Genomic DNA, 26,392 nt, shown 5'->3' with positions numbered 1-26,392 from the left:
ACTTCATGTTGAGAGAAACAGTGTTAATGGCTCTTTGAGAGTAATAGGGTCAATATTTATTATATTATATATATATATATATATATATATATATATATATATATATATATATATATATATATATATATATATATATATATATATATATATATATATATATATATATATATATATTTTAGGGCGACCGTGGCGCAGTGGTGAGCAGGGTCGTCCTCCAATCAGAGGATCGGTGGCTCGATCCCCAGCTCCGCCAGCCTGTGTCGATGTGTCCTTGAGCAAGACACTTAACTCTAAATTGCTCCCGTAGTTGCGCCTACGGTGTATGAATGTTAGATAGTCCTGATGTGGCACCTTGCATGGTAGCTCCTCTCATCAGTGGGTGAATGATTCCTATGTAAAGCGTCTTTGAGTATTCAGAAAAGCGCTATAAAAAATTTAAAGAATTATTATTGTTTGAGCAGCGTTTTGTTATTTGGCTGTTCACATTATATCTATGGTTAAAACCTTTCCACTGTGGCTGGGTGGCGGTATTTGAATGAGCACAAGCATGGATAAATTGACAGACTTTATTATTATAGAATTAATCATCACTGGAAGGTTCATATTTTTGATACACTTTTACAGCTCTGTTACACAGAGAAATAACTATTAACTTGATTGTTAAAATGTTAATATGTCACTATGTCCTTTAAGCAGTTATTAAAGTTGAGAACTATAATCAGTTTCACATCAGGGAGCAGATTAGATTTAACCGGTGTACTGTTTTTTAGATCCAGAACCATAAGTGCATGTTTGTATAAAAACAGCATCATATTTTTCTCATCCTGATTATGCATGGAGCCACTAATGTAATAAAAACCACATAGGATACAGGATTCATGTTTTCCTCAATAACTCACATTCTCAAAGCCTATTGCACAAAGCACGGGAGCTTTTTAGAGTACTTAGCTCATTCTAGCTTTAAGGATTTTGCCTCGGCTAATTGTTTTTATTGAGGTATTAATTATGAGTTTTAAAGCTTCAAGTACTCGCTGCCAAAAATGTGTGTTTTCAGGTGTTTCATTAGCTTGCTCTCTCTGTGTCACAAGTGAGTTAAAATAATGATTCGGCTGCAGCAGTGACGGTAAAGCCATGCAACATATTATTGCTGCTGCTTAAGTTTGATGTTAGAAGTATTGTAAAACCCATGTACTTTTGTTTAACCTTTATTTTAACAAGATATTCCCCCCTTGAGGGTCAAGGACGTCCTAAAAGAACAAAAAACAGACTCACACTTAACTGCATGGGCTCGTAAAAGCACAAAAAGTGGGGACAAATTATATGGTTGCATTTTTCTGGCACTTTTATTACACACACACAGAAACACCCACACACACATCCACACACACACCCATACACACACACACACACACACACACACACACACACACACACACACACACACACACACACACACACACACACACATCACAGGCGGGGTTCGACAGGCCAACACTGTGAACGATCCCCGCTCAAATGATCACTGGCTTACTGCACACAGAAGTTCCTCCTTCTAATACACATACGCAAAGTCATGTGTTGGATTCAACTTGCAACTTGTGTCATATATAAAATGCAAATAGCGTTGAGCTTAACGTCTATAGCCACTATAATGTGAAGTATTCCCAAGTGAAACAGAATAGTGGGTCGAGGATAATTATTGGAGGGCTTAAAATCAAATCCCTCAAATTAGATTTGATTGCTCAAAAGCGGACGAGGCTTAGAACATGTGGCACGATACAGAGCTGGAGCTGTTTGCCTCGACCTACACATCAGGAGTGGGCGGATGTGGGAGACATTACTAAGGTAGACCTCAACCCTGCTCTTTGATAGCCGAGGTCACCCAAATCATGACTTTTTGAATCAATTTACTTCATGGATATGGCCCCAGCCTCAAGATCATTAAAAAGTGTCTATGTTTTCCAGGAAAAGAGTGATATCAAACACATGTTGTATTTTTTGACATATTTGGCATTTACTAACAACACAGGACAATTAACACAGGAACAAAGGAAATGTATATACTTTCATTCTGAGAATGAGGGGTGAGTATTGGTATTTGTGTAGCTATGTAGCTTTTACTGAACAGCGGCCACTGTGACCACAAGTGGAAATTACAGGCTAATGACACTGAATATAATTTTTACATTGTCAGATCCTTGTTTAGTGGTTAAAAACCAGTGACATGCTTATCTATTACATTAAAACAGTGTCACAGTAATACAAGCCCACAAAGTCTAAAGTTAGCTGACATTAGTCCCCTTAAGCGACTGGTCACACCAGACCAAGGAAGGCTGGAGCCGCAAAACTCATGACTTGAATCGAGTAACGCATTTTATTGCTCATGAATTCAACTTTTAATAACTTTGATTTCCTCTTTCTAAAGTTAATTAATCTTGATTTACAGAACGTTTGTCAAGATGTGTTTAGCATAGTTTATCATAAATACCAGAAACAGAGGAACAGCTTGCCTTGTTTTGTTCATTGTTAAAAAGAAAATGTGGCAACAAAAACATAAATTATAACTATTTCTGCACTGGCTACTTTTTTTTGGACACATCTGTCCATTGATTTTCTGTCAGCTTTTCAGCTACCATGTGTGTTGTCTTTTGTGTGTGTCTTCTAATTGAACAAATGAGATACAAGATACAGTGTGGTTAGCACAGCCAGCTACAGAAGTGTTGAACCGTGGGCCGAGACAGACTCACTCATTTCCCTTGCTTCCAGTCTAAATGCATTGCAAGGACAAAACCAGCTTGATGCCGGTCAATGCACCGAAAAGAGATTGATAAAGTTCGTAAATTCTCTTATATGATCATTATAATGCGAAAGTAATGTTTTTAGCATTCCACATGTGTTTAAAGGCACGTTTGGTTGTGCTGAGAAAATTAAAAAAAATAAAAAAATCATCCAACAGAAAAAAAACAGCTGGTGCCACCTGCCCATCAGGAGTAGCTAACATTCATACACACATTCATACACCATAGGCAATTTTGAAAAAAAAACTACGAGAGCAAGTTTGGGGTCAATTATCTTGCCCAAAGACACATCGTCATGGGCTAGCGGAGCCGGGGATCGAACCGCCGAATGACGACCCTGCTCACCACTGAGCCACAGTCGTTGTTAGTACTCACAGCTGTCAAGCTAGCAGCTTGTGGAAGACTTCGGTGAACTGGCAAAATACTGCGGGCTGGTAGGTAGACAGGCAGACAGCCCGTCCAATCATTACATTCGGGGGAAACTAAAGAATTGGATTGGTTTATTACAGTCCTGCAACAGCTACAATTTCCAGATATTGTTGAGTATTGGATTAATTGATTGCTGTCAAAATGTAATGAGAATTTAGACAAGAATACTACCAACCCTATCTTTAATGATTCAAAGTACAACAGACTGCAGTTGCACATTTTTACTTTTAGTCCAGGCTGTTGCTTGGAGCTCTGAAGAAGTCCTTGTCAAGGAGAGTATGCTAACGTCTGCTTGTGTAGAAATATACTTTATACCATGTGAGCAGCCGAACTTGTATTTTTAACCCCGACCAAGTGAAAGAATCAGGAATCAAAATGACACTTGGGATGAAACCTAATGATTGAAGCGCATTGACTGGTTCAAGCTCTGTCAAACCAGTTGCCGTTGTTTATGTGAATACCACTTAGTTTTACATATTAAAGCTGAACATCCTAATGGACACAGTTCTAATTTCCTATGTTTTGCTACTTTAAAACACCCCTCAATTCTTGTCATCGTTGTGTGATGTGCTCACCATTCAGCAGTTGCAACACTCGCATAACAGAGCAGCACCTGACCACAGGCCCATTCATTTATCCCTACTGGTTTCCCATTGATGCCTCTCCTTATGACTGAGGCCCAAGGAATCTCCACCCAGGGGACCTTTCAACAACAAACGCAGCCAGCTACGACAGCAAGCTGCTTCTCTGAATGAACAACAATGTCATTCCAGCAGTGTGCGAGTGTGTGGCTGTACTGTAAGTGTGTGTGCGTGTAGTGAAACACCACTGGCTAGTAGCAGCAGAGTGATCTTGTGACCAAGGCCCCTTAATGACGGTGAGGAGCTGTGAGCAGACTCAACTTTTCGGTGTTCCCCTGATAAGTCCATTCGGTGGTAACCGTCTTGTTTGACCCAAAGGCCGAGGAACCGAAGCCTCAGGGCCTGAACGCCAGTGGTGGAGTGTAACCACGTACATTTACGCAAGCACTGTACTGAAGACCATTTTAAAGTAATTGTATTTCCATTTTCTGCAATTTTATAATTTTCTCGATTACTTTTTATTCACCTATATTTATTTGATAACTTAAATTACTTTGCAGACTCAGATTATTAATAACAAAATAATATGATGGCTAATAAAGGACTATCTTAACTTCTATAAATATATATATATACATATATATATATATATATATATATATATATATATATATATATATATATATATATATATATATATATACGAACCTGCTCACCACTGCGCCACGGTCGCCCTAAAATATATATATATATATATATATATATATATATATATATATATATATATATATATATATATATATATATAGTGCAACTGAGTTAAAGTGAACATTTTACAAAAGGTTCAAATGAAGGTAAACATCTTCGACATGGTGATTTCTGTCCCTGACGGCTCCTGACTTTCTGAGCCCTGTAACCACCGGACCAGCCTGCCCAACTATCTGATGGAGACGATTTCACTTAACTGCCTTCATAACGAGATAGCTGACTAAGTCTGTCGCTAAATTGTCTGAGAAACCTGATATGTCATATCACTGTAACGGCTGGGAGCTGTTATGGCTCTGTCTGCGTTGATTACTCCAATACACAGTTATAATTATTGTATGTGCTAATCATGTGTTATATAGTTAAAACAGTTAAAGGCCTTATTAGACCAGTAGTCATTTTAGACAATCTGATAGTATTTAGTGCCAGCAGTCAACTATTGTACCTGTTTTGTTTTACTCGTGAAATAATAGAGTAGTAGAATTATAAATTCAGTATGAAATATGAATGTGGAGACATGAAATATACCAGTTTGTCATCTGTAATTCCTTAAGTTTTTTTGTCATGGACTGTTTAGCTTTGTCTTTGTCAGAACTGTGAGTGTGCGACTGTGACTGTGTGACTGTGACTGTGTGTGTGTAAATTAATCCTATGTCTTTCTTTACCAGCTGGTTGACCAGTGAATTACAAACCATTTCCTGTAACTCAAACTATGAAACCCTACTTGTTTACAACTAGAAAATGAAGTGCTGTGTTCTTGGCCATAAGAATATTTTTGAGCATTACTCCACATATAGGTTAGTAAGTCATTAGTATTACACTCTGTGCCCTAAAGTGATTTATGAGAAGATTGTGTACAGGGAAGGACAAACATTGTGGCAGAACTGTTAGCATGCCAGCCTTTTTTGTCACGATAGGCAAAAGTGACTGCTGCTGCTCAGGGACACCTAGTGTTTAGTCCCACTCATTCTGCTAGACTATTGTTGGTGCCCCCGTTCCTGTTCTGAGGGATACAAATCAAACACAGAGACAGGAATTTTTCTAAGACACGTAAACGTCTGCAGGGCTACACAGAGAAGGGCGCTACGAGTAACCGTACGAGCTCCCTGTGTCCTAATGAGACTCAAAGCAGTTGGACAGGTAATCACGATTCCTTTCAAGCTTTTAGTCTCGAGAGATTTCAACAGTTCTCACGCTGCATAAACTCTCATTGACAGGTGCGTGAGATAAAAAAAATATTGACGAAGAATTCCTTATAGTCAAATTCATCACTTTTTCCTCAGAGTTCGACACAGACTCTCCAAAGCAGCAGCTGCACTTCCTCTTCACATTAAATGACTTGATATGGTTAATTTGTTCCCATATTTATATATTTAGACAGGACAATATAGACATTTATAAACACAAACATACAGATACACACACATTCCAGTAATGTCTCCAATAATACAGGCACAAAATGATGTTATCGTATTGCATGTGTATTCAGACTAAATGTTTCTGTATATGCAAAAGCTTTAAATAGTCACCATGTCAACCGCATCAGGGTAAAGTTTTTGTCCATGTCAATGGAAAAATGGGTCAGAATGGCTGGAAACTTTCTCTGGAGGTAGATTTAGAAGAAAGCCTGTCCAATGGGTTCCCATCACCCTAACATTGCACTATATTTGTCAGTGCTCAAATATTTGGAAAAATAGGGGGAGAGCAAGACAGGGAGGGGGGCAATGATGAGTGTCCACAACAGATACTGACCCCTCATACTCCCACCCAAACTCTCCAAGCCTTACGTGCCTATTTATAGGGGAAATTGCGCTATGGAAAAATATGACAAAGCTGCATTCCATAAATAAGCTGGGAATGGTGGAAAAGAGCACACGTCTCTGTAGGCCGGAGTGCAGGTTCTCAGGCTTGGTTTTGGATTACGGGAGAATGGATGGATGGTTGGTTGGTTGGATGGTTGGATGCAGGACTGGACGACAATTCAATCTGATAATTTATCGTCTTTCAGTGAAATCATATCGTGATGAAATCATATGTTGAAATATCACTGTATACAAATACGTCATCCAAATTGATAATTACAAGTACATACTAAACAAAATGTCACTGTAATTCGGATGATTTTGCACTAAAGCTCTTAAATAAATGACAAAATAGAATTAATTAAGGGACCTGAAGTCTAGTTCACATTTTATAATTTACGTGGTTTATTGGTTAAGTTACACATGGTGGGATTTTTAAAGGCTGATACAAATAGTTTTAGTGTCTCCAGAATAAAATATCAAATAAACACAACATGGATTTAATTTTGTCATTCATAGTCCCAATAGGATGTTGCCTATTCAGTTTGGTGATCACCTGACTTTTCCTGAGGCACAGCAGGTAACCAGCAGGTTTACATTGTCCAAACTATTTTGGGGTGACCTCAGTAAAATCCTGACAACCCCGTGGAGTAGAGCTTTCTACTTGTGCGTCGTCGTCCTTTTACAGACGTTGTTTTAAAGCACACGACTTTAAGTCCCTGACTCTTTCCTCAATGAGATTACATACTTCCTGGTACGTGAGTCATCTGCTGCTTTGCTGTTAGGGGAAACTAATTAATCCTGTGTGTGTGTGTGTGTGTGTGTGTGTGTGTGTGTGTGTGTGTGTGTGTGTGTGTGTGTGTGTGTGTGTGTGTGTGTGTGTGTGTGTGTGCACGCGTCTTAACGTCACCCAATTACAAATGCAAACTGACTAAAGCCTTTCAGTTTTTTACCCAAAAAACATGCTTCCTTAATGGATGAAATTGAAAGTGAATTGACCCCCAATGTGTGCATTGTAGCTGTGTGCTGGACTACCCAGCATGCATTCAGCCTCAGTCCAGCTAGACAGCCCCAGATGTCAGGCAGCAGTGGTGGCTTAGGACCCAAGACGACTGGTCCTCGCAAGGACACGCTCTCCCTGTGGCCCGCCGCCAAGTTCCAGGCTCCAGAGTGCCCAGAGGGTCCAGAGGGCCCAGAGGGTCAGCCTCCCCACTTTACCTCCAGTCCCCCCTCACAAAACCCACTGCCATAACAGCAGCTAAGGAGCTATGAATAAACTGGCTGTCATTGTCTCGTAATATATTTATGGAAGACAGAAGCTGCATTTTTCCTGTCGCTTGTGTGCTATTTTGTTTTTGTGGGAAACTAGAAAGTATGCATTAATCTTGTGGGATTGCGAGACAAACCGATTTGGAGTGAAGCTACTGTGCGAAAGACAAGTGTGTGTGTGTGTGTGTGTGTGTGTGTGTGTGTGTGTGTGTGTGTGTGTGTGTGTGTGTGTGTGTGTGTGTGTGCACAACATTGACTACGACAGATAATTGACTTTAGATAGAATTTAAAACTTTAGACAACTTAAAACTACCAACATTTTAGAAGTTTGTGTTGATTAAAATTTTCAACGCACATTATGAAAGTCTCCACCGACGAAAGTATCTGCAAACACATCTAATACAATTATGTAATTTAGACATCCAGCTTGGAAAGTGTTAGATTTTCGACAAAAAGTCAAATTCTACTGTATGATTCTCAACTCTGATGTCTGTTGTCCTACTCAGTAATATATTAGGATATATATATATTTATATAATATAAGTAAAATGTAATAAGACTAATACTTTCATTGTCTGCATTAATTTATGTCGGCGTCGTCAGTCCACCCTTTTGATCCAAACTGAAATATCACAAGACGAGAAATCAGAGGCTCACAAAGTGATTACAATTCATGCTGAGGGGGACATGAATGTGGAAATCCATCGTCCATTGGTGTCAACCAACGGTGGCGCTAGAGCAGTGGTTCTCAAACGTTTTCTGTCGGGCCCCACTTTGGAGGAAGAAAAATGTTCGGGGCCCACCGCCCCAACAAAATTGTAACAAAATGGTCCAACTTTTTGTGACTCCTCCCTCTGTGCTTTTTCAAATAACAGAATAAAAAAAATTGCAATCCCTTTCAAGTAAACCAGTAACATGTGCAATCACTTTGTTAGAACAATGCAAATAAAGTTCTAAAATAACTAATATCTGGCAAAACAAGTACCTATTGTGGCTGCAAATAACCTGTTTTGCACTAAATATCTTTTCAAGATAATAACAATAACGTTCAACTTGTGCAAAACATGAGTGCAGATGTGTGAGCCATCACGTTGTATCAGTATTAGTGGCTGCAGTGAGCTGCTTTCCTCTACAAATCTTTTTAAAACGGGGTTGTAGATTTGATACAGCCGCTCTCAATTCATGCTCAATGTTGAGCTTAGATCTATATTCTGTTTTGAGAGACGCAACAGCAGAAAAGCTGATCTCACGGAGACCTCACAGAGGTAGGTTCTTAGCAAAACGCCAAGAATCGTGCATGCACAAGCGTAACCTGTTAACGGCGTAACGTAAACATTTCCATTAAAATACAGGCATTTCATTTATGACGTTTTATGTCCGTGTACTTTTGTACTATGTAAAGTTATCATGTTCATGGGGAGAGTGGTCGTCCTGAAACCACAAGGTAGCCGGTTCATGGTCGCCGGTTCATCTCTGTTCTCCCCATAGTTTCATGTTGAAGTGTCCTTGAGCAAGACACTGAAGCCCCGGTGCTCCACAGCAGCACATTGATTCTTATGAATTACTAAGGATGGTAAAATGCAGAGAATAATTTCCCCACTGTAGGATTAATAAAGGATTACTATTATTTTTATTTTTTTTTAAATCTGCATTTCCCCCTCAGTTTGAGAACCACTGCGCTAGAGGGTAATGTCAGGGCATCACCAACATCATAAAGAATTATTATCTGGGAACCATTAATGTTGTGCCAATTAACGAAGTAGATTTACTGATACATCTCAAAATGTAATCCAGCCCATGAACATGAATGAACCTCTTGGTAGTCTTTAGGATTCATCATCTGTAGCCATGGGTGTCTGTACCAAATGTTGTGCCAGTCCATGCTGAAGATGTGAATATATTTCACAGAATAAGTGAGACATTTGACCTGCTGGTGGCGCTAGAATTAACGCAAGGGCATCATCAAAGTTAGTGGGCCTCGTCCTCTGGGCACCATGAATTATTTGTACAAACTCAATAGAAACCCATTTAATAGTTGTTGAGATATTTCACTCTGGAACAAAGTGGTCAATCAAACCAAGTGACTGATATTGCCATAGATTTTCCATAGAAAATATAGAAAATAGTATAATAGGGAATGGTGGTTGCATGATTTTTCTTTTGCTGTCGCTTGCATGGAATTTATTAAATGTCCTTCTCCTTAGATTTTGGCCCATGGGACAGACTGTAGAATAAACACTCTTACACTTTGCATCAACATGCTTTTCTTCGTCATTTCGACTGAATAGCTTCCAATTCATTTTTTTCTTGTGTGTCATTCTTTTTCCATTTCAACTAGTGACCGATGCAGCCTCTGTCAAGCTCTTACAATGGGTCATCTCTAATAGTTAACCCCAAGTACACTCCTCAATCGAAGGAGGTGATGAAAGGTGTTCTTGATGGGATGAGTTTAACTCATTGCTGTTACTCGTGTGTGTTTAGTGTGTGCGAGCACATGGCTGCTTGAGTGTGATATCAGCGGTGTCCTCCACCTCTTATTAGTTTGCTCACATGAAGGTCGGAGGTCTGGCCTTGTTTTGTGTCAGGGTGGTAAGGTTTTGTTGACACATGCCAGGTGGACATAATAACAAGTTGTATAAGATATTCAATTAAATACTACATCCCAGCAGAAGAAATTCAAATGAATCATTACAATTGCTGAGCGTACGTCAGAGATTTACTGATGAAGCTTTTGATTTCATGATGTGGAGGTCTGTGTTGTTGGATTACTTTGTATCGTACAGTCCAGTTTCCTATGTTTCTGTCCATTCTGTAGTGCGTTGAAAGAGTGAATAATGTTAGATTATTTCCCAAGTATCGTTGGAATATTGATATAGCTGTTTTTCTTAAACACAAAATTAGATATATTTGTTAAAGTTCATTCCTGACCTAACCCAAGGTCCATTTACCAAATTTATTCTGAGCTCTCAACCACATTTTACAGTATAGTTATCATGATCTAGGTTTGAGACTTCAGTCATGTGAGAACAGGTGTGTGTATATAGGGGGAGATCATAACCATAAATATGTTTTGTTGTGATAATTGTAATACATAAACATGTATGTATTTTGTTAGAATCATTTATAAATGGAAGAGATGGAAAGCTCTGTAAAAAACTAGTAAGTCAACCTTGTTTTCAAAGGATTTGACATTTTGATAAAATACACTTATTTGCTTTCTTTCAGAGAGTTAAATGAGACACTCGATACAATTGTCATGGCTGTTTGATAAATATGGAGTTAAAGCCAGCAGCTGTTTAGCTTACCTTAGCATAAAGACAGGAAATGGGAAATCAGCTTGACTAGTGAAAAGATCTGCCCATAGTACCTCTAAAGCTCACTAGTTAACACATTACATCCCGTTGGTTTATTTCCTGGAGTCTTGCCAACACCATGAGGTTACGAGGAAGCCAAAGAAATAGTTCAATGCATGCCCCCATAAAGTCCTTCTTACATTTTGCCTATTTTTTGAGGAATAAACCAACAACATATAATATGTTAACTAGTGATGTTCAGGTAGATTTTGTTATCTTTGGAGGGAGCCAAACCTTTGTGCTAAGTTAAGCTAACAGGCTGCTTCATATTTACTGTACACACATGAAAGTGGAATATATCTTCTCATCTAATTAAGGAAGAAAGAGAAATACTGTACTTTCCAAAATGTTCAACTTTTCCTTTAAATGTCAAGAAACAAATACAATATACTGCAATGTTAATTTATACAAAAATATCTTGAAACAAGTTGATTCTTGCGTAAAACTAATCCTTTAAAAATATATATTATTCATTTCATACTTTAAACGGTACAATATTCTCTGCCTAGAAACCTAAATGTGGAACCTTTGCTTATTAACCTGCCATGAATGTAATGGATGCCATTAGGGAGAAGGGAGTGAGCATTGATCTGTTTCACTGTACTGTGCTTTGCTGGCCACTCCATTTGCCTCTCCCTCTCTGGGCAGTTTAGAGTAATTGCTTGCTCAAGGACTTCTGAGGCCTGATTGCTTTAACCCACTGAGGCTCCATTTCTGTTGTGAACCCAATCCTCTGTCATCAAGCAGCATGCTCAAGATGTCACTGACATCTTAATAGAAATGCTTGGAAAATAACACTTGAATCTGGCCTGCTGTTTGCAGACTCTTTACAGACAGCAATAGTGGATTTATAGTGTTTACATTATTAATATCTCTCTTTACCCTGCCAGCCTATTAGGTCTAGCCTGAGTATATTTCTTGAAAGCATCAATTCTGCATCTAATGCTCACAACATTCCTACATTCAGACTCCCAGCCTCTGCGCATTGTACACCAGTGAGCTGTCAGTGCGTTTTGAGGAAGCAGTGAGCTGCAGTGCAATAAAACACTCTTGGTGATCAGCCCTCAGTCCCCTCAGTCTTTGCTTGCCTGCACCAAAGCAGCCAACATTAGCTGAAACAGCATGTGAGCACTGACTCAGTGTACCTGTGTTCTCACACACACACGTTCGTGCACCCACACACACACACAAGCACACCGATGTCCTCCATTATTTACACTGAGGTGCATCTGCATGCAAACGGCCCATTCCGAGACAATCTGATCACACAGCAGAGGCTTCGCCCAGTCTGTTCCTTCGCTCGGTGAGAATATCGCCGGGGCGGAATGGAAACTTCATTTTGCAGGGGCTAATATTAGCCTGGGCCTCTGGAAAATTCCTTTTAAATGATCACAAGCTGAGAAAAAGGCAGAGAATTTGTTTAGCGTTTTACTTGACAGTACTCTCTGCATAGACGGCAGTTTGTTTCTTTACTTTTTTTCCAGTTGGTGCAGCTCACAGGAGGATCCTGGGAACACAGATGGAGAGGAAGGAAGGGCTAAGGGGACTCGTATGAAGACCTTTAGACTTGGTTGACTGTCAGTCTGTCTGTCTCTCTTGCTGTTTGAGTTTCTGCTGGCACTGTTAACACTTGAACTACCATTGTCCTGCTGCATCCCTGCTCATTTACCTGATACAGTGAACAGACCACTTAATGTCACCTGCTCTGTGAGTCATCTGGGTTGTCCGACTGCTGTAATACACACTGGAGCCTCAGTGTTATGACAGCCGAGACACTATCTAACATAAGTGATGAATTGTTCCTATTTTATAATATAAAATACAATGTATAAAGTGTTAATCCTGGATACTTGATGTTAACATGGGTGGAAATAGCCTTGTGTGTCCCTGCCTGCCTGTTTGTTCATTTGTACCTCCATCACTGCCTCACCTATATTTAACCCCCTTTATAATTATATGACCCTAACTTTTTAACCTGTGTTTGTGTGTGTTTTGCTAGGAAAATCCCACCTGGCCATAGTTCAGAGGGTGAACAATGAGGGCGAGGGAGACCCTTTCTACGAGGTTCTGGGTATTGTCACCCTGGAGGACGTTATTGAAGAAATCATTAAGTCAGAGATCCTGGACGAGACGGACTTGTACAGTAGGTTCCCCTCTAGAACCACATAGCCCCTTCGACTGTAGGGCCTCGAGGCAACCGGTCACAGCAAGAGCACCAGTCTGAAATCCTTGATCTGTGAGAAACTGATCCAAGCCCAGCAGTTGGGCTCTATTTAATGGATCTTTTTACACTGTGACCATTTAAACCAACTCAATGTGGGTCTACCTCATGCAGCTAATTTATCTAAATGTACATTTTTGTAACTTTCAATATAATAATTGACAAATTGACAAAGGTACAGTAATTCATGAATGAATGTGGAGCTGAAGATGTATTTTTATTTTAACTTAATGTGATCAGTAATCAGAATGGTGCTCATTTGCATATATTGACTGCCTATTAAAGTTAATGTGCAAAATGAAAGCTGCACTAATCAATATATTTATATTAACAAAAAATCAAATGGCTACATGTAATGTGAAAGGTGACGCTCTTAGCGGTGACCCCACAGAGGATTGTCACCTGACCCTGTTCCCTCTCTGCTCTGTTGAGTGTTTTCGCTTCTTTCGGTTTTGGTTGTCATCAACACTGATTCCAGATGCAGCAGACAGCTGTTTTCACCGCAAATGCTTTGATAAACCAACTGCACATCAATCTCAGAAGCCATTGGCTATTGGTCTAACAACTATTTATCCCCTGGGGGCAACAAACAGTATTTCGGGGGTTCTGGTGTAGCCAGCTGATATCCACATGACGGATACCCGGGCCAAGACTTCCTTTTCCATGTGCCGGTCATTGTTTACAGTCCGATTAGCGTAGTTGAGACGCGAGACTGGAGTTGAGAGACAATGCCTACAACCAGATGGTTTAACAAGTGACCAAGTTACACTGCATATTATTTTTTTAACGCTAATACAAAGCTAAATCCTCACAAGGGCAGCACCATTGCGTTCCACTGTCTGTTTTTCTAAAGCCTGCTTCAACATGAACTCTTGACCTTATAGATTCTGTATTTATATGCAGATATCTGTGTTTATAGAGATTCACTGTATACCACATGCGTAGCACCAAACAGCAGACAGACACATTTAGCAAATTAATATTGCCGTTGCTCCATGCTTCATGTCTACTGGAGGGTGTAAACAAGAAAGTGATTGCTAGCACATTAGCCATCACAATTCACTAAATGTGATTTTCTTCTTCCTTGACTTTACAACTTGTTCTCTTACCCCACAAAAATAATCAAATAAAGCTAATTTAAATTGTCCTCCGTTAACATTGAACTGTCAGACATTAACATCCATGGGGGTCTTGTTTGTGTCGAATTGGCAACATTAACTCTTTGTGTACCTCTGGTCTGCTCTCCACCAACTCCTGAGAAAATAACAGACTCTTAAGCAACTATATCTTCCCCAGCAAGCAACTTGTTGTGTCGGCCATTCAGGTAAAACAGCTACCGCTCTGTCTGGAAACAACAATGAAGAGAACGGTGAGACTGAACCAAAAGAGTAAAGTTGCAGCAGGAAAAAAAACAAATTAGCTACAAAAAATGCCAAAACAAGGAAGAGCTGAGGACTTTGGGTTTATCAGTTGAGGTGATCCCTTTCAAATTACATGTAGATCATTGTTTATAGACAAATATTGATTATAGCAGCTTTAAAATAATGTCCTCATCCTAGGCCAGAATGTTAAAATCCGTTTGTGTGATTGTGTTTCAATCTAAGGTTTGTGGCCAGCTGAGGTGCTTTTAGAATATTACTCCAACGAGAGTGTTCAGAACTGCTTCATGTTTTTCCTTCAAGAGATTCTTATATTTGCGTTGTACACCAATACCTTCAACAACATATATGTTTATAGTAACAAGCTATTTCTAACTATAAAAAACAACTAAAATGTATTTTTTCATTTTATATTTTCATTTATATTTTTCGTCATAAAGGTTTCATCCCTGTCGAGCTGAAAACCCTCGTTCATGTATCATGAGCCAAACCCATGAGCTGGTTACCCCTCTAATGGTATCAGTAAAGGCCTGCAGACATGGAGTACGTGCCAGTCTATTTGTTGTCCTTATACATATGGCTTTAAGTAATGTTAAGAATGTGGTAAGCTAACAATGTAGCCCCCTATAGCTCTCTTTTAGTTCTGAGAAGAACGCCACAGCTACATTTCGGGAAAAAGCAATAAGCTTTGGGTAACTCCAGTTTAGTCACCCTACGACCCGGGAGGAGTTGCTCACTGTCTGCGGAGTGGTGCGGATCGACCTGTTGTTGTTGCACAAAAAGTTTTAGTTTGTGTTTTACGCTCTACTTTTCATCCTCCCTCCTCAGCTGACAACAAGTCGAAGAAGAAAATCACCCATCGGGAAAGGAAGCAGGATTTCTCGGCCTTCAAGCCTAACGACAATGAAATGAAGGTTAAAATATCACCTCAGCTTCTGCTGGCTACCCTGCGTTTCCTAGCAACAGGCAAGTGGGCTGCGTTGCTGCTTGTCTTCCCCCAGTGTGCCCTCACCCCCTCACTGTGTGGAAAGTGTGTGTGTGTGTGTGTGTGTGTGTGTGTGAGAGCTGTTTGTGTGTGCATGTGCCCATATGGGCTTTGGGGTTTGGGCAAAGGGGTGCAGGGAGGCGTGAGTATGTGTGTAGAATGAGTATCTGTTGTTTGTGTGTGTGAGGGAATGAGTTGTGTGAGGACTCACAACGAGTGTGTGTGTGTGTGTGTGTGTGTGTGTGTGTGTGTGTGTGTGTGTGTGTGTGTGTGTGTGTAAAGAGGTGGAAGGCCTCTCGGGAGCGCGGCACGGGATGTCTGTGCAGACTGAGCGCGGATCCAAAAAAACGCAGGCGTCTATTTGCTTGCGTGTCATGCACTGAAGGTTACATGTTGAGATCTTAGCTCACAGCTTTAAAAACACCACCCTGTTTGCTTACACGCGTTCCTCAGTGACATCACGTCCAGCATTTTTGGCCTATGATCGGGGTTCTCACAGAAGTCGACATACTTAGTGTAAAATGTGAAAAATGTCACCCGCTTTCCCTTGGGAAGTGGATTTCCGAACAGGCTGCTGAATATCCTAGCACTACGACAGCAGCAGGAGCAGCAGCAGTCGACGATGTCTCATTGCAGTTGCATTTGCTTCAGAACTTTGACCTAGCAGCTAAGCGTTGATTAAGTTCCTCTAAAGACTATTAGGGAGTTTAGTTCCTGGTGGTGGAGCCAGCAGCCAGCTGACACATATCACCGCCACGCAGATGAAGGAGCTGATTGGCCCATTAGCTGGTGAAGGCAGACCACTCACAATTTGGACACAGTGTTTAAAAGTTATAAATTAGATTTTGGTAGTTCGCTCAGTCATATGTGAAGTCATAAGTTTTCTTTTTAGATCTATACAGACATTAAATCACAAATATGCCTCAAAGGGATTTACAGTCAATACAGAAAAACTTCACCAATAAAAACTAATCTAATCTTTCAGGAAGGACAAACATACAATATGTGTCATATATACAGAGTAGAGTAGGCTAACAATCTGGAAATTACAATATAAAGAAAAGTTGTGGGCCTCGTGCAAGAACATTTTCGTTTTCTCAATCAAAACTCGTCTGAGGTTTCCAAGTCAGATTCATCAAACTATCAAGAACTCCTAGAACTCGTCGAATTCAATGAAACCATGTGATTTCAGCGTAATTGCACTAAAATTGCCATATCAGGACACTTGCTCAGCTCTGTTCATGACACACAAGAGTAAAAAGAAGAATTTTACACCACAGAGCTTCAAGTCCTGCTGTTGGAAATCAGCAGGCAAAAACGTAACAAATTTAGCAGTATCTCAAATGGTATTCGGTGACCAGACAGACAATAGCCGCCAGCAATGTGTCATTAGAGCAGGAACAGAAGTAAAGCATGAAAAGTGGTCCATGACTTAAGATACTACTACTACTTTGAAACCCCCCAGTTATCTGGCAAGCTGTGCTGTTGATGATAATACTGAATAGGTTTCTTTATTTTTTAATATCTACTTGATTACTGTTACATATTTATACTCTACAGTCATTCAGATGAAGGCATTATAATTCTTAAGTGAAATTAGTGTTTTTCCTCCTGTTGAGGGAGTGAGACTGTCAATTAAAGACATCATCAAGTTGCTTGTATTGTCAACCCAGCACTCCGACACTTTAAAATGTGTAATTTATAATCACAAACAAATATTATTATTTATTGCGTAAATATAATATTATTAGCCAATATATCACTGACTTTTTTAGACTCTCACATATTGATGTTGCTATCAGCCCTATGTGTTTGTCTTTGGCTATAATTGAAGTTCCTCACAGTCTTTTTCTCCTTCTATCCGGTTGTTCAGAGGTCGAGCCGTTTGGACCGGTGCAGATGTCAGAAAAGATTCTGCTGCGCTTGCTGAAACACCCACAAGTCATCCAGGAGCTGAAATACGATGAGAAGAACAAGCGGGCGGCAGAGCACTACCTCTTCCACAGGAACAAGCCCGTGGATTATTTCATCCTAATACTGCAGGTGTGTGGGCGCAATGAGGTAGCAAGTCCAAAAAGTCCGACATCGGAACCACCGCTCGCCTCCTGCGCTAGAAATGATTTACAGTACAAAGTTAATTCATGTCACTTCCTGAAGAACAATATTACAGTCATTAGGAGAATAATAACAGTATTTGTACCCTAACCAAACTACACTATACGTTGCACTAAACACATTTAGGACAGGGACATGCTGCTGTTAGTACTACAGTACAATCTATTGTTTTCCTTGTTCCCACAGTTTTTCACAGTATAGCCATCCATCTAACAGGGCTGTACTACAGGTTTTGTTCCCACAGGGGCCACGCATCCGAAAAAGGTATGCATGGTATGATTGTACTGCAGGGCAGTTTGGATTAGGCAAACAACAATACCATAGATAAACCGCTCATTAGCAATACAAATGTCTGGTTCACTGTAACACTTCAAAGTATACTAAAAGAGGTGGTATTCAGTATGAAGAAACGTATGAATAATAACTGTAGTGTCAGTTTCAATTAGAAAGTGAAATATATGTAGTTTTCATCTTTAATCATTTCATTTCATGCTACTTCTTTATTGTGCTACTTTATACCATCCCTATTTTATTCGCTGTGCCACTCTGTGTTTGGAGACACCTAATAGAAATCCTGCAGTTACAATTAGTTTTTCAAAAGCAGATCAAAACAAGTCCTGTTGACTTACAGTCTGAAAACTGGTCTGAATGTTGACTCTGTCTCTGAACATAGTTGAGTTTTTGTTGCACCCTTGAAACGAACTGTCCACGAACACGTCCTTCTTCAGTATTGCAACTTTTATTTAACAAATCCCAGTTTAATAACAAGCATACGTGTTTGTCTTCAGCCAGTATACTGTACGTCACCGTCACTCCTCCCTTAAAGAGACAGCGCTCCTTTCTAAGGGGCCAATGCAATACTGTCTGCCCTTCATAGCCAGTATGTGTACAGGTAATTTAATGTTCTCAAACATTGGAACAACAATATATGACTTAACTTAAACACACAATGTAAAGTAAATTGTTAGTAATGGACACAGTTGTATTAAATTAGTAAGACATATGAAATAACATATTTCAGGGCACTACATTTTCCTCTTACGGTCAAGGGAAGTCCCAAATCACAAGCACTAAATTGGAGTTGAAAGTAATTTTCCACAGTGAAAATATAACATATTAAAACAAATATTACTAACATTAACATACTTTGTATACTACCCCGATCAGTCCACTCAGTCAATATGTGTAATAGCCCTGTGTCAAATGAGGTCTAGGTGGGACAAGTGTGGGGTCACTGCCCTTAAGACATACGGATTTTCTACAAGTCGTAAAAAGGAAAAGAAAGAGGGAGGGTGAATAAATATGTCTGAGCAGGAAAAGTGGCATATTTTGAATATTGTGAAAGTGTAACTGCAAAACTGTAGCGGAAATCCTAGATATAAAGGGTTATTAACACAACCTAGCACTAATGCTCCAAACTGAAAATCTGCAATTGAGAGTTAATTAGACATAAAATAGGTGTAATACCAAATGTATAGTCTAAAAGGATGGATACAAAATAATGACATGCACATAACATAGTGTATTTGACTCTTTGTTCTTTGTCGTCTCTGGATCTGTCTGTCACAGGGGAAAGTGGAGGTGGAGGCAGGAAAAGAGGGGATGAAGTTTGAAGCGGGACCGTTCTCCTTCTATGGGATGTTGGCTTTGACAGCCTCGCCAGGTAAGATATCTGACCAACACACCTGGGCTTTGTCCAAAATAAAATCAAGTTTTAATAAAAGACTTTGCCAATATTAGACTATATGTTTTAAAAACAAAAATTAAGCTAAATTATTGTACTTGAGCTTCTGTTTGTGCTTGTGACCTCATGTGACAACTTTAGCTCCTTCTGTTGAATTTTAAAAAGTGTTTTTATATTTCTTCAAGAATAATATTTTGCTATTATTATTTCAACACTTGTATCGAAAAACTCACACTGTAATTGTACAGAGAACAGTTAGCTATTTCATATGTATTTGTTCTCAAGATCTACTAACATTGCGTGTTGTGAAGAGGAAAAACGCTTTTTAGCAGCTAAATAAATCAAATTTGCCTCGTCCACTGCCACATTGTCCTTTGTGTCACCAAAGTGAAGATCAGTTTAAGACCGTTTGTGATTAAACGCCTCCATTCAATTTGATGTTTCTGAACAATGATTATAAGACTGAGAAGGTTGTTTTGCAGTGACATCATTAGAAAGCGTCAGCTAGTGAATCCTTTCAGTTCATTCATAAACTAAAGTACTAATCGCAGCCTTTTTCAACTATTCTGATCCACATGGATGGTGAGATCTGAGAGACACCTACTGGCGAAATAGTAGAACAACCTTCCTGTCATGTGTGCTGGCACTCTGCAGTCAGAAATCAAATGTGTTGAGATAAGACATGATGTGCGTAACGTTATCTGCCAAGTAGCAGTTAAGCTCCTGTCTTGCATAAAACAATGGGTGGTGATACTAGGGTTGCTGATGCTTCGCTACGAGAGTTAATCCAAGTTTACTGTCTTTGTTTATGCACTGATTATTTCTCAGCTTTAACAGACTCTCCTCTTTCTTTTATTTTTCTTTTGTATCTTTCCGCAGTGCCTCTGTCCCTGTCTCGTACATTTGTGGTCAGTAGAGCTGAATCATTAGCAGGATCTCCAGGTACAGTGGCTTTTTCTGTCTATACATAGACCATCCTCACATGTGATACCCTACTAGTGTCAACCCGTCAACTAGTTAGATGTGAAAAATAATAATTATGTTTTTTGCTGGAATTGAAATGTTGAACTGAAGATTGTTTTAAAAGTGTAACCCTGCATGCTTTGTGTAAACTAACATGAGTGTTTGGTCGTTTTGATCATCATCGTCTATATTCGTATATTTTTTCTTCTGTGTGACCCCAAAAAAAGGTTGATGATTGCATGCCTGAAACTCTGTTTGTACCTGTATGCAACATGTGCTGTGTATCCATGTGTTTATAAGTGAAAGAGAAGGAGAGAGTTTCAGATCGAGACTTAACACCCTCATCCCCTGAGCCATTAGTCAAGTGGCTGAATGGTGTTGAAGACTGGAGGCCCCAGAGCGAGCCCAGGCTCCGCCCCGCTCGCCCCTAACCTCTAACCCTCTGACTACATAAACAAGACCTACAGCTACAGCCCCCTGCCGGACGCCACTGAGCGCACATACAAAGACACGCACGTACACATATGTTCACATGCACAGGCACATATACGCAGAGAGCGCACAGTCCACACATAACTAAGGACATGCTGCCACGAACACAAACACACCCACATGTATCCGGAAATGCCATTGAACAAATACACTATCTTCTTCTCTTTAGCAGTGAACTACAGTGCACCTTTAAACATGTTTTTTTTTCACTCGGTTTGACGCCCCGCTGAGCACACGTTTGAGTGTGTTTCTGCGTGTATGTAAATACATTATGTGTGTATCTTTGACCTGGCCCCTGCGGCCCCTAGAAAGTGGAGTACTAATCCGCAAGAGTTCACATGCCAAGTCTTTGGCCCACTGCGCTCGGTCTGAACACACACACACACACACACACACACACACACACACACACACACACACACTCACACTCGCACACATATTCCGACATGGGATTACATACATTCCAGCAGGCGTAGTAGCATTAGCGTTGGCCAAGCCGTTTCCACTTTATTGTGTGTGATTTTCACTAGGCTTCTTTAAGAAGTGGAAAACATAATCTGTCTTTAATTAAAAAATACAACAAAAAAACAAAAAACTGAACAAGTCTTCTATGTAGTAGCACATAGAGGGAAGCAGCATCACTGGAGACCACCGACTCAATACCTCCTGCTGTGTGAAACTCCCCTCACCTAAAGACTTACGTAGAAATGAGATTTCCATACATCACAGCAAGCATCTGTACTTGCTGGAAAAATACGACCTGGAAAAATGTTACCAAAACACAGGATCGTAAGTACTGCTGAAGCTGTTGAGCAGTAGTTTCAGCAGTGGTGTGCCGTCAGGGCCTGCTAAGCCTTCGCTCCTGGCCTAAACAGAATCACAAAGTTATAGCTATTTGTAATTTAATTGTTTCTCACAAATACACTACATATAAATGTATTATAATTATATTTTATAGTTTTATCCAGACACATTTTTTAACATGCACTGGGATTGGTCAGTGGGGCAGCGTACGAAAGAAGGAGAAGAAGCTAGAATCTCGAACCTAGAACCTAGAATCTCAGGCCTTGCTGGTGGATTTACTGATGATGCCTTTCGCACAGGGGGTTACGGAGGGTTATGTACATCTGGTGAGTGAAATGCTGGTTGTGTCACTATTTTTTACATCTGCAGTCATATTTAATCATAAACAAGCCACAGCGCTGTTGCTTCTGCTGGTCGAGCCGGGACCGGGGCTGGTCCCGCGCCTCTTCCATCGCCAAGGTGCGCAGCTGTGCCGGTGATGTCTTGTGTGTGTGCAGTGTTTCAGTGCCGCGGTTTTGTTGGATTTTTTGTTATAACTAAATGTGACTTGTGCTTGATTTGGACAACATGCATTGTCCGACGCAGCAACGGCGAGGTTGGAGTCATCTGCGTAATTGCAGATTGCTCCACGGAGTGTCCGCTCGTCAAAGGACTCAGAAATGTACGCTGAAAAAAGAAAGAAAAAAAACTCCGGCCGTTTTGTGACTTTGTGACTTTTTTTTAAAACCAACGGAGATAATTAAGGGAACGTTTAAAAGAACTGTTCTTTTTTTTGTTGAGAATAGGCGTGGGGGGCTTGGTATTATAAGGTTAAAATAGCTCCACCACTCGGTCCACACCGTGTTACCTCCCTCCATGCCCGTAATAGTGCAAAAAAACGTCCGTATAGCAGAGTGCCGTGTAGTGGGCAGCGCGCTGTGTTCAATACGGTCTGACAGTAACTCCCGGCACACTTTTTTTTCAGTTCACACCGGATGTGGACACATGGCACTGAAGGCCTAGGTCGAAAACGCACGGCCCACCACTGAGTTTCAGAGAATATATTAGAGCTGCTACACCACAAGTGTCTTTGCATCTGGAGCTATCAAAACCTGCAAAATGCGTCGAATAGATGATGTCCTGTATGATTAACATGTTCTGGATATACGGAGAACCTAACCAGACAAAACAATATGCATCAATTGCAAGTGTCATATAAACTTGGAAACTTGAAATATTCGATAAGAGCAGTAGGGATGAGGAAGACTATCGCGTGACTGATGCCCGGCACCAAGAGTCTACAGCCACGCCAGCAGCTCTTTGAGCTATGCTAACATCGGCATGCTAAAATGCACACAATGACAATGCTAACGCGCTGATGCTAAGGAATAATGTTTACCAAGTTCGCCATCTTAGTTTAGAGTGTTTACATGCTAACTTTAGCTAAAGGCAGTAAACCTGTACAGTAAATGTTGACCTGATGATGGATGGCACAAGAAGAAAGGTCAGAGAATCACCAAAGTTATTCGTAGGAGAAAATGAATACCTGTGACACATTTAATTTTAATCCATCAAATAGTTGTGAAGACAATTATTGCAAAACGACATATTTAAATCAGGTTGGAAATGTTTAAAAACGTTTTTTCCCCAAAAACTTTGTCCATATATATATTGTACCATATCTAGTAAAACAACCGTCAATTTGTATATTGTATTTTCAGACTGTGCCACTACCGAAACATAGTAATAAACTATAGTAAAACAGTATCATTATTAACCTTTTAAGAATAACAGTTGTTCCAGAACCATTTAAAGTACAAACATTACTGTGGCTGTGGCTTGTTTACAGTCTTGTTGTAGACTTTGTGGGAGATACCTACTGTTTTTCTGAGCAAATTAACAAGTTTGTGTTTTCTGAGCAACCTGTGTGAGACAGCTCTTCTGAATGCGTTTTTCTCTTTATAGCAGACAGTCTTTTATTTTGTTTTCATTTGGTGCATCAGTGTGTTGTGAAACAGGTCTTTCTGATAAGAGCAGGAACTCTGTGCTTCTGTACATCCTTCCTAGTTTTTTTTCAATTTGAGCTTGACATTAATTCTGATGTCTATGCCTATGCTCTGGTGTCTGATCAGCCTCACTAGAAGTGCTAGGTGGTGTGGAAGCCCTGTAAAATGTCTCCATCTCGCTCTGTCTTTTCACCAACACCCTGTGCTTTTGCTGTCTTTTCCTCCATGATTTTCTGACATTCCTTTGCTCCCTGTTGGATAAATCGCTGATACATATAAATTTGCCTTCTTCCTTTCGTTTCTTATTTCTTTCTCTTTCCTTCCTTAAATATTCTTGGTGTTTCGCTGGGTCATCCCTCACTCTTTGTCTGTATTCTCTCAGTCTCTCTGCTCCACTTTTTCTAATTCCTTTTGGCATTTTGGTGTCTTATGGTTATTTCTCCCCTGAACAATTTCAGATAGAAATCAGCATTGTCTACATGTTTACCATTTAGTCCACACAACACATTTATTTCAAAATGATGGGATTGACGTACTCACCATTTAATTGTTGTCACTACCGAAATGATCATGTCACTACCGAAACTTTACCATATGTTTCGGTAGTGACAATTCTAGCTAACGTTGAACATAACTAAAGAATGCTAGCAAGTGGATGGCTAACATACACGTCTTTGAAGAGTTGTACACACATAAAAACACTTTGCATAAAACCCCAAAAAGTTTACTTAATTGGAGACAATATGTGTTCGGTAGTGACAATTTTTAAGGTTACATGGCGATTTTCAGACTTTGGAACACATTTATATCAAAGGTATGGGATTTAGCTACTTACCATTCAGCCATGAGGGACAGGGATGCAGTATCACTGCCTGGTCAAAAATGCAGAGGTGTGGCTAAAAACCAGGCTCAGCTAATGGACTAAAACTCTTGTGTTTCGGTTGTGACATGAAAACTGAGGACATGATTTTTTTGGATAAACCCATAATAAATCTAAATCTTACAACTTCTGTTTAAACTTAAACATAAAGATCTTTGAAATTACACCATTGAACAAAATCAAAAAATACTTGTAAGTGTTATTTACAGGAATTGACATTTAGATGTCAGGGTTGGGGACAGCTACTTCCCAATAGAAAGTACCCTATAAATGATGATTTTGTATATATTTAGCTTATCACTTTCTAATGTAATGCCTTGGGTTTAAATAGACCATAACATATTCTTAGTAAATATCTATGTCTGAATACTTAATTGTTTTGTTAAATAGTTGTTCTTGTTGTGGGACAGCACTTTGAACCAATTCACTTTATTTCAGCCCTCACCTTGTTCTCAAATTATGCCGATGAGAAATCTCCACAAGCAGTTGTTCTTTAATGGTTATGTTTTTTTAATGGATATGACAAGTTTTGGGTGTTTTGTTTAATAAGCCAAGGTTGGAAATATGTTTCTGAGATACTTTCGCATTACTACTGGCTGGGGGTTTAAACATATTCTCCTCTCCCATCACCTCCTTACAGAAAATAAGTCTCCTCCACGGCCGTTTGGACTCAACCACTCCGACTCTCTGAACAGGAGTGATCGTATAGACGCCATTACCCCGACTCTCGGCAGCAGCAACAACCAGCTCAACTCCTTCTTGCAGATCTACGTACCCGACTACTCAGTCAGAGCACGCACAGACCTGCAGTATATAAAGGTGAGAACTCATGAAGGTGGGAAGGAAAAGCACATTTGTGTCTGCCTAGATGCCGGTACAGAAAATTCTTGCATGTGATTGAGAGGCAATTTATTAATAGTTTCATTGGAAAGTTGAAAAAGGGATAAAAAATAAAAAGTCTAACAAACAATCTGACATGTGAAGGAAAATCCTTATATAAATTAAATTAAATTAACTAAATAATTAATTAATTGATTATAATGTAAAATTTTGAAGCTGCTCAATAATTTGTATTTACAGGGACAAAACAAAGGTTTTTGATAAAAGTATGAACAAATTAATAGACATATTTCAAGAATTGGATCTAATAATAATGATAATAGAAGTCTTTTTAGCACTGGTTTCACAAAACCAGAGATTACAAAATAAAAAAAAATGAAAAAACATACAACACGCATGTTACATTACGTATTTCACACAAAAACCACTCTGAATATACACATAAATAAACACATGCAGAGACCTACCAGTCCCACCAGTCCAATCAATCACACGCCAACCATTCGATCTCATCATGCTTTCATCCTCTCTGTTACCTAGGTAACACGGCAACAGTACCAGAACGCCGTCGTGGCGTCACGGATGGACAAAACACCCCAATCAACAGACAGTGAGTTCACTAAGATCGAGCTCACGCTGACGGAGCTCCATGACGGAGTGGAAACCCCCGCCGTCGTCGTCGTCTCCACCACAGCCAGCACCACCGTCACCACCCCGGCTGTGTCCGTGTCCGTGGCCAACGAGACGTCCCACCTGCTCAACCAGCAGCAGAACTGTGTGGGCCTCAGCAGGAGCAACCACAGCGCCCACAACGAGGGACCCATATAGCCACCGCCGAGCCCGGTGGAGACCCAGACCCTCCACCCTGTCTCGTGGACACACACGGAGAGGTGGCGTAGACGGAGATGAGGGAAACGTGGGGAAGCGGAGGCGAGTGGAGTGGTGAGGGTTCTGCTCCAACCAGTAGCGCCCAGTCAGCCAGTGAGACCCTTTCATGGAGGGGCAGTGGGGAAGACGGGTGCTGCGTCACACTGATCGCCCCCCGAC

General features: G+C 40.1%; 1 protein-coding gene across 1 annotated transcript in view; it reads left to right on the top strand.

Annotated features, from left to right (window-relative positions):
- cnnm2b (cyclin and CBS domain divalent metal cation transport mediator 2b) overlaps positions 1–26,173 on the top strand; it is a gene marked incomplete at both ends in the record, with an annotated part of 36,367 nt that extends 10,194 nt beyond the window's left edge. The window contains 7 exons of the mRNA XM_079219555.1: positions 12,997–13,140; positions 15,426–15,563; positions 17,456–17,625; positions 19,267–19,360; positions 20,261–20,323; positions 25,146–25,324; positions 25,886–26,173. Of these exons, the coding sequence (XP_079075681.1) occupies positions 12,997–13,140; positions 15,426–15,563; positions 17,456–17,625; positions 19,267–19,360; positions 20,261–20,323; positions 25,146–25,324; positions 25,886–26,173 (1,076 nt within the window). The remainder of the gene's footprint in view (positions 1–12,996; positions 13,141–15,425; positions 15,564–17,455; positions 17,626–19,266; positions 19,361–20,260; positions 20,324–25,145; positions 25,325–25,885) is intronic.
- Positions 26,174–26,392: the final 219 nt, after the last annotated feature.

Source organism: Taurulus bubalis (assembly GCF_910589615.1).
Source record: "Taurulus bubalis genome assembly, chromosome: 6".
Classification (NCBI taxonomy): Eukaryota; Metazoa; Chordata; class Actinopteri; order Perciformes; family Cottidae; genus Taurulus; species Taurulus bubalis.
The sequence above is the reverse complement of the archived record's forward strand: the minus strand, read 5'-3'. Positions and strand labels throughout refer to the sequence as shown.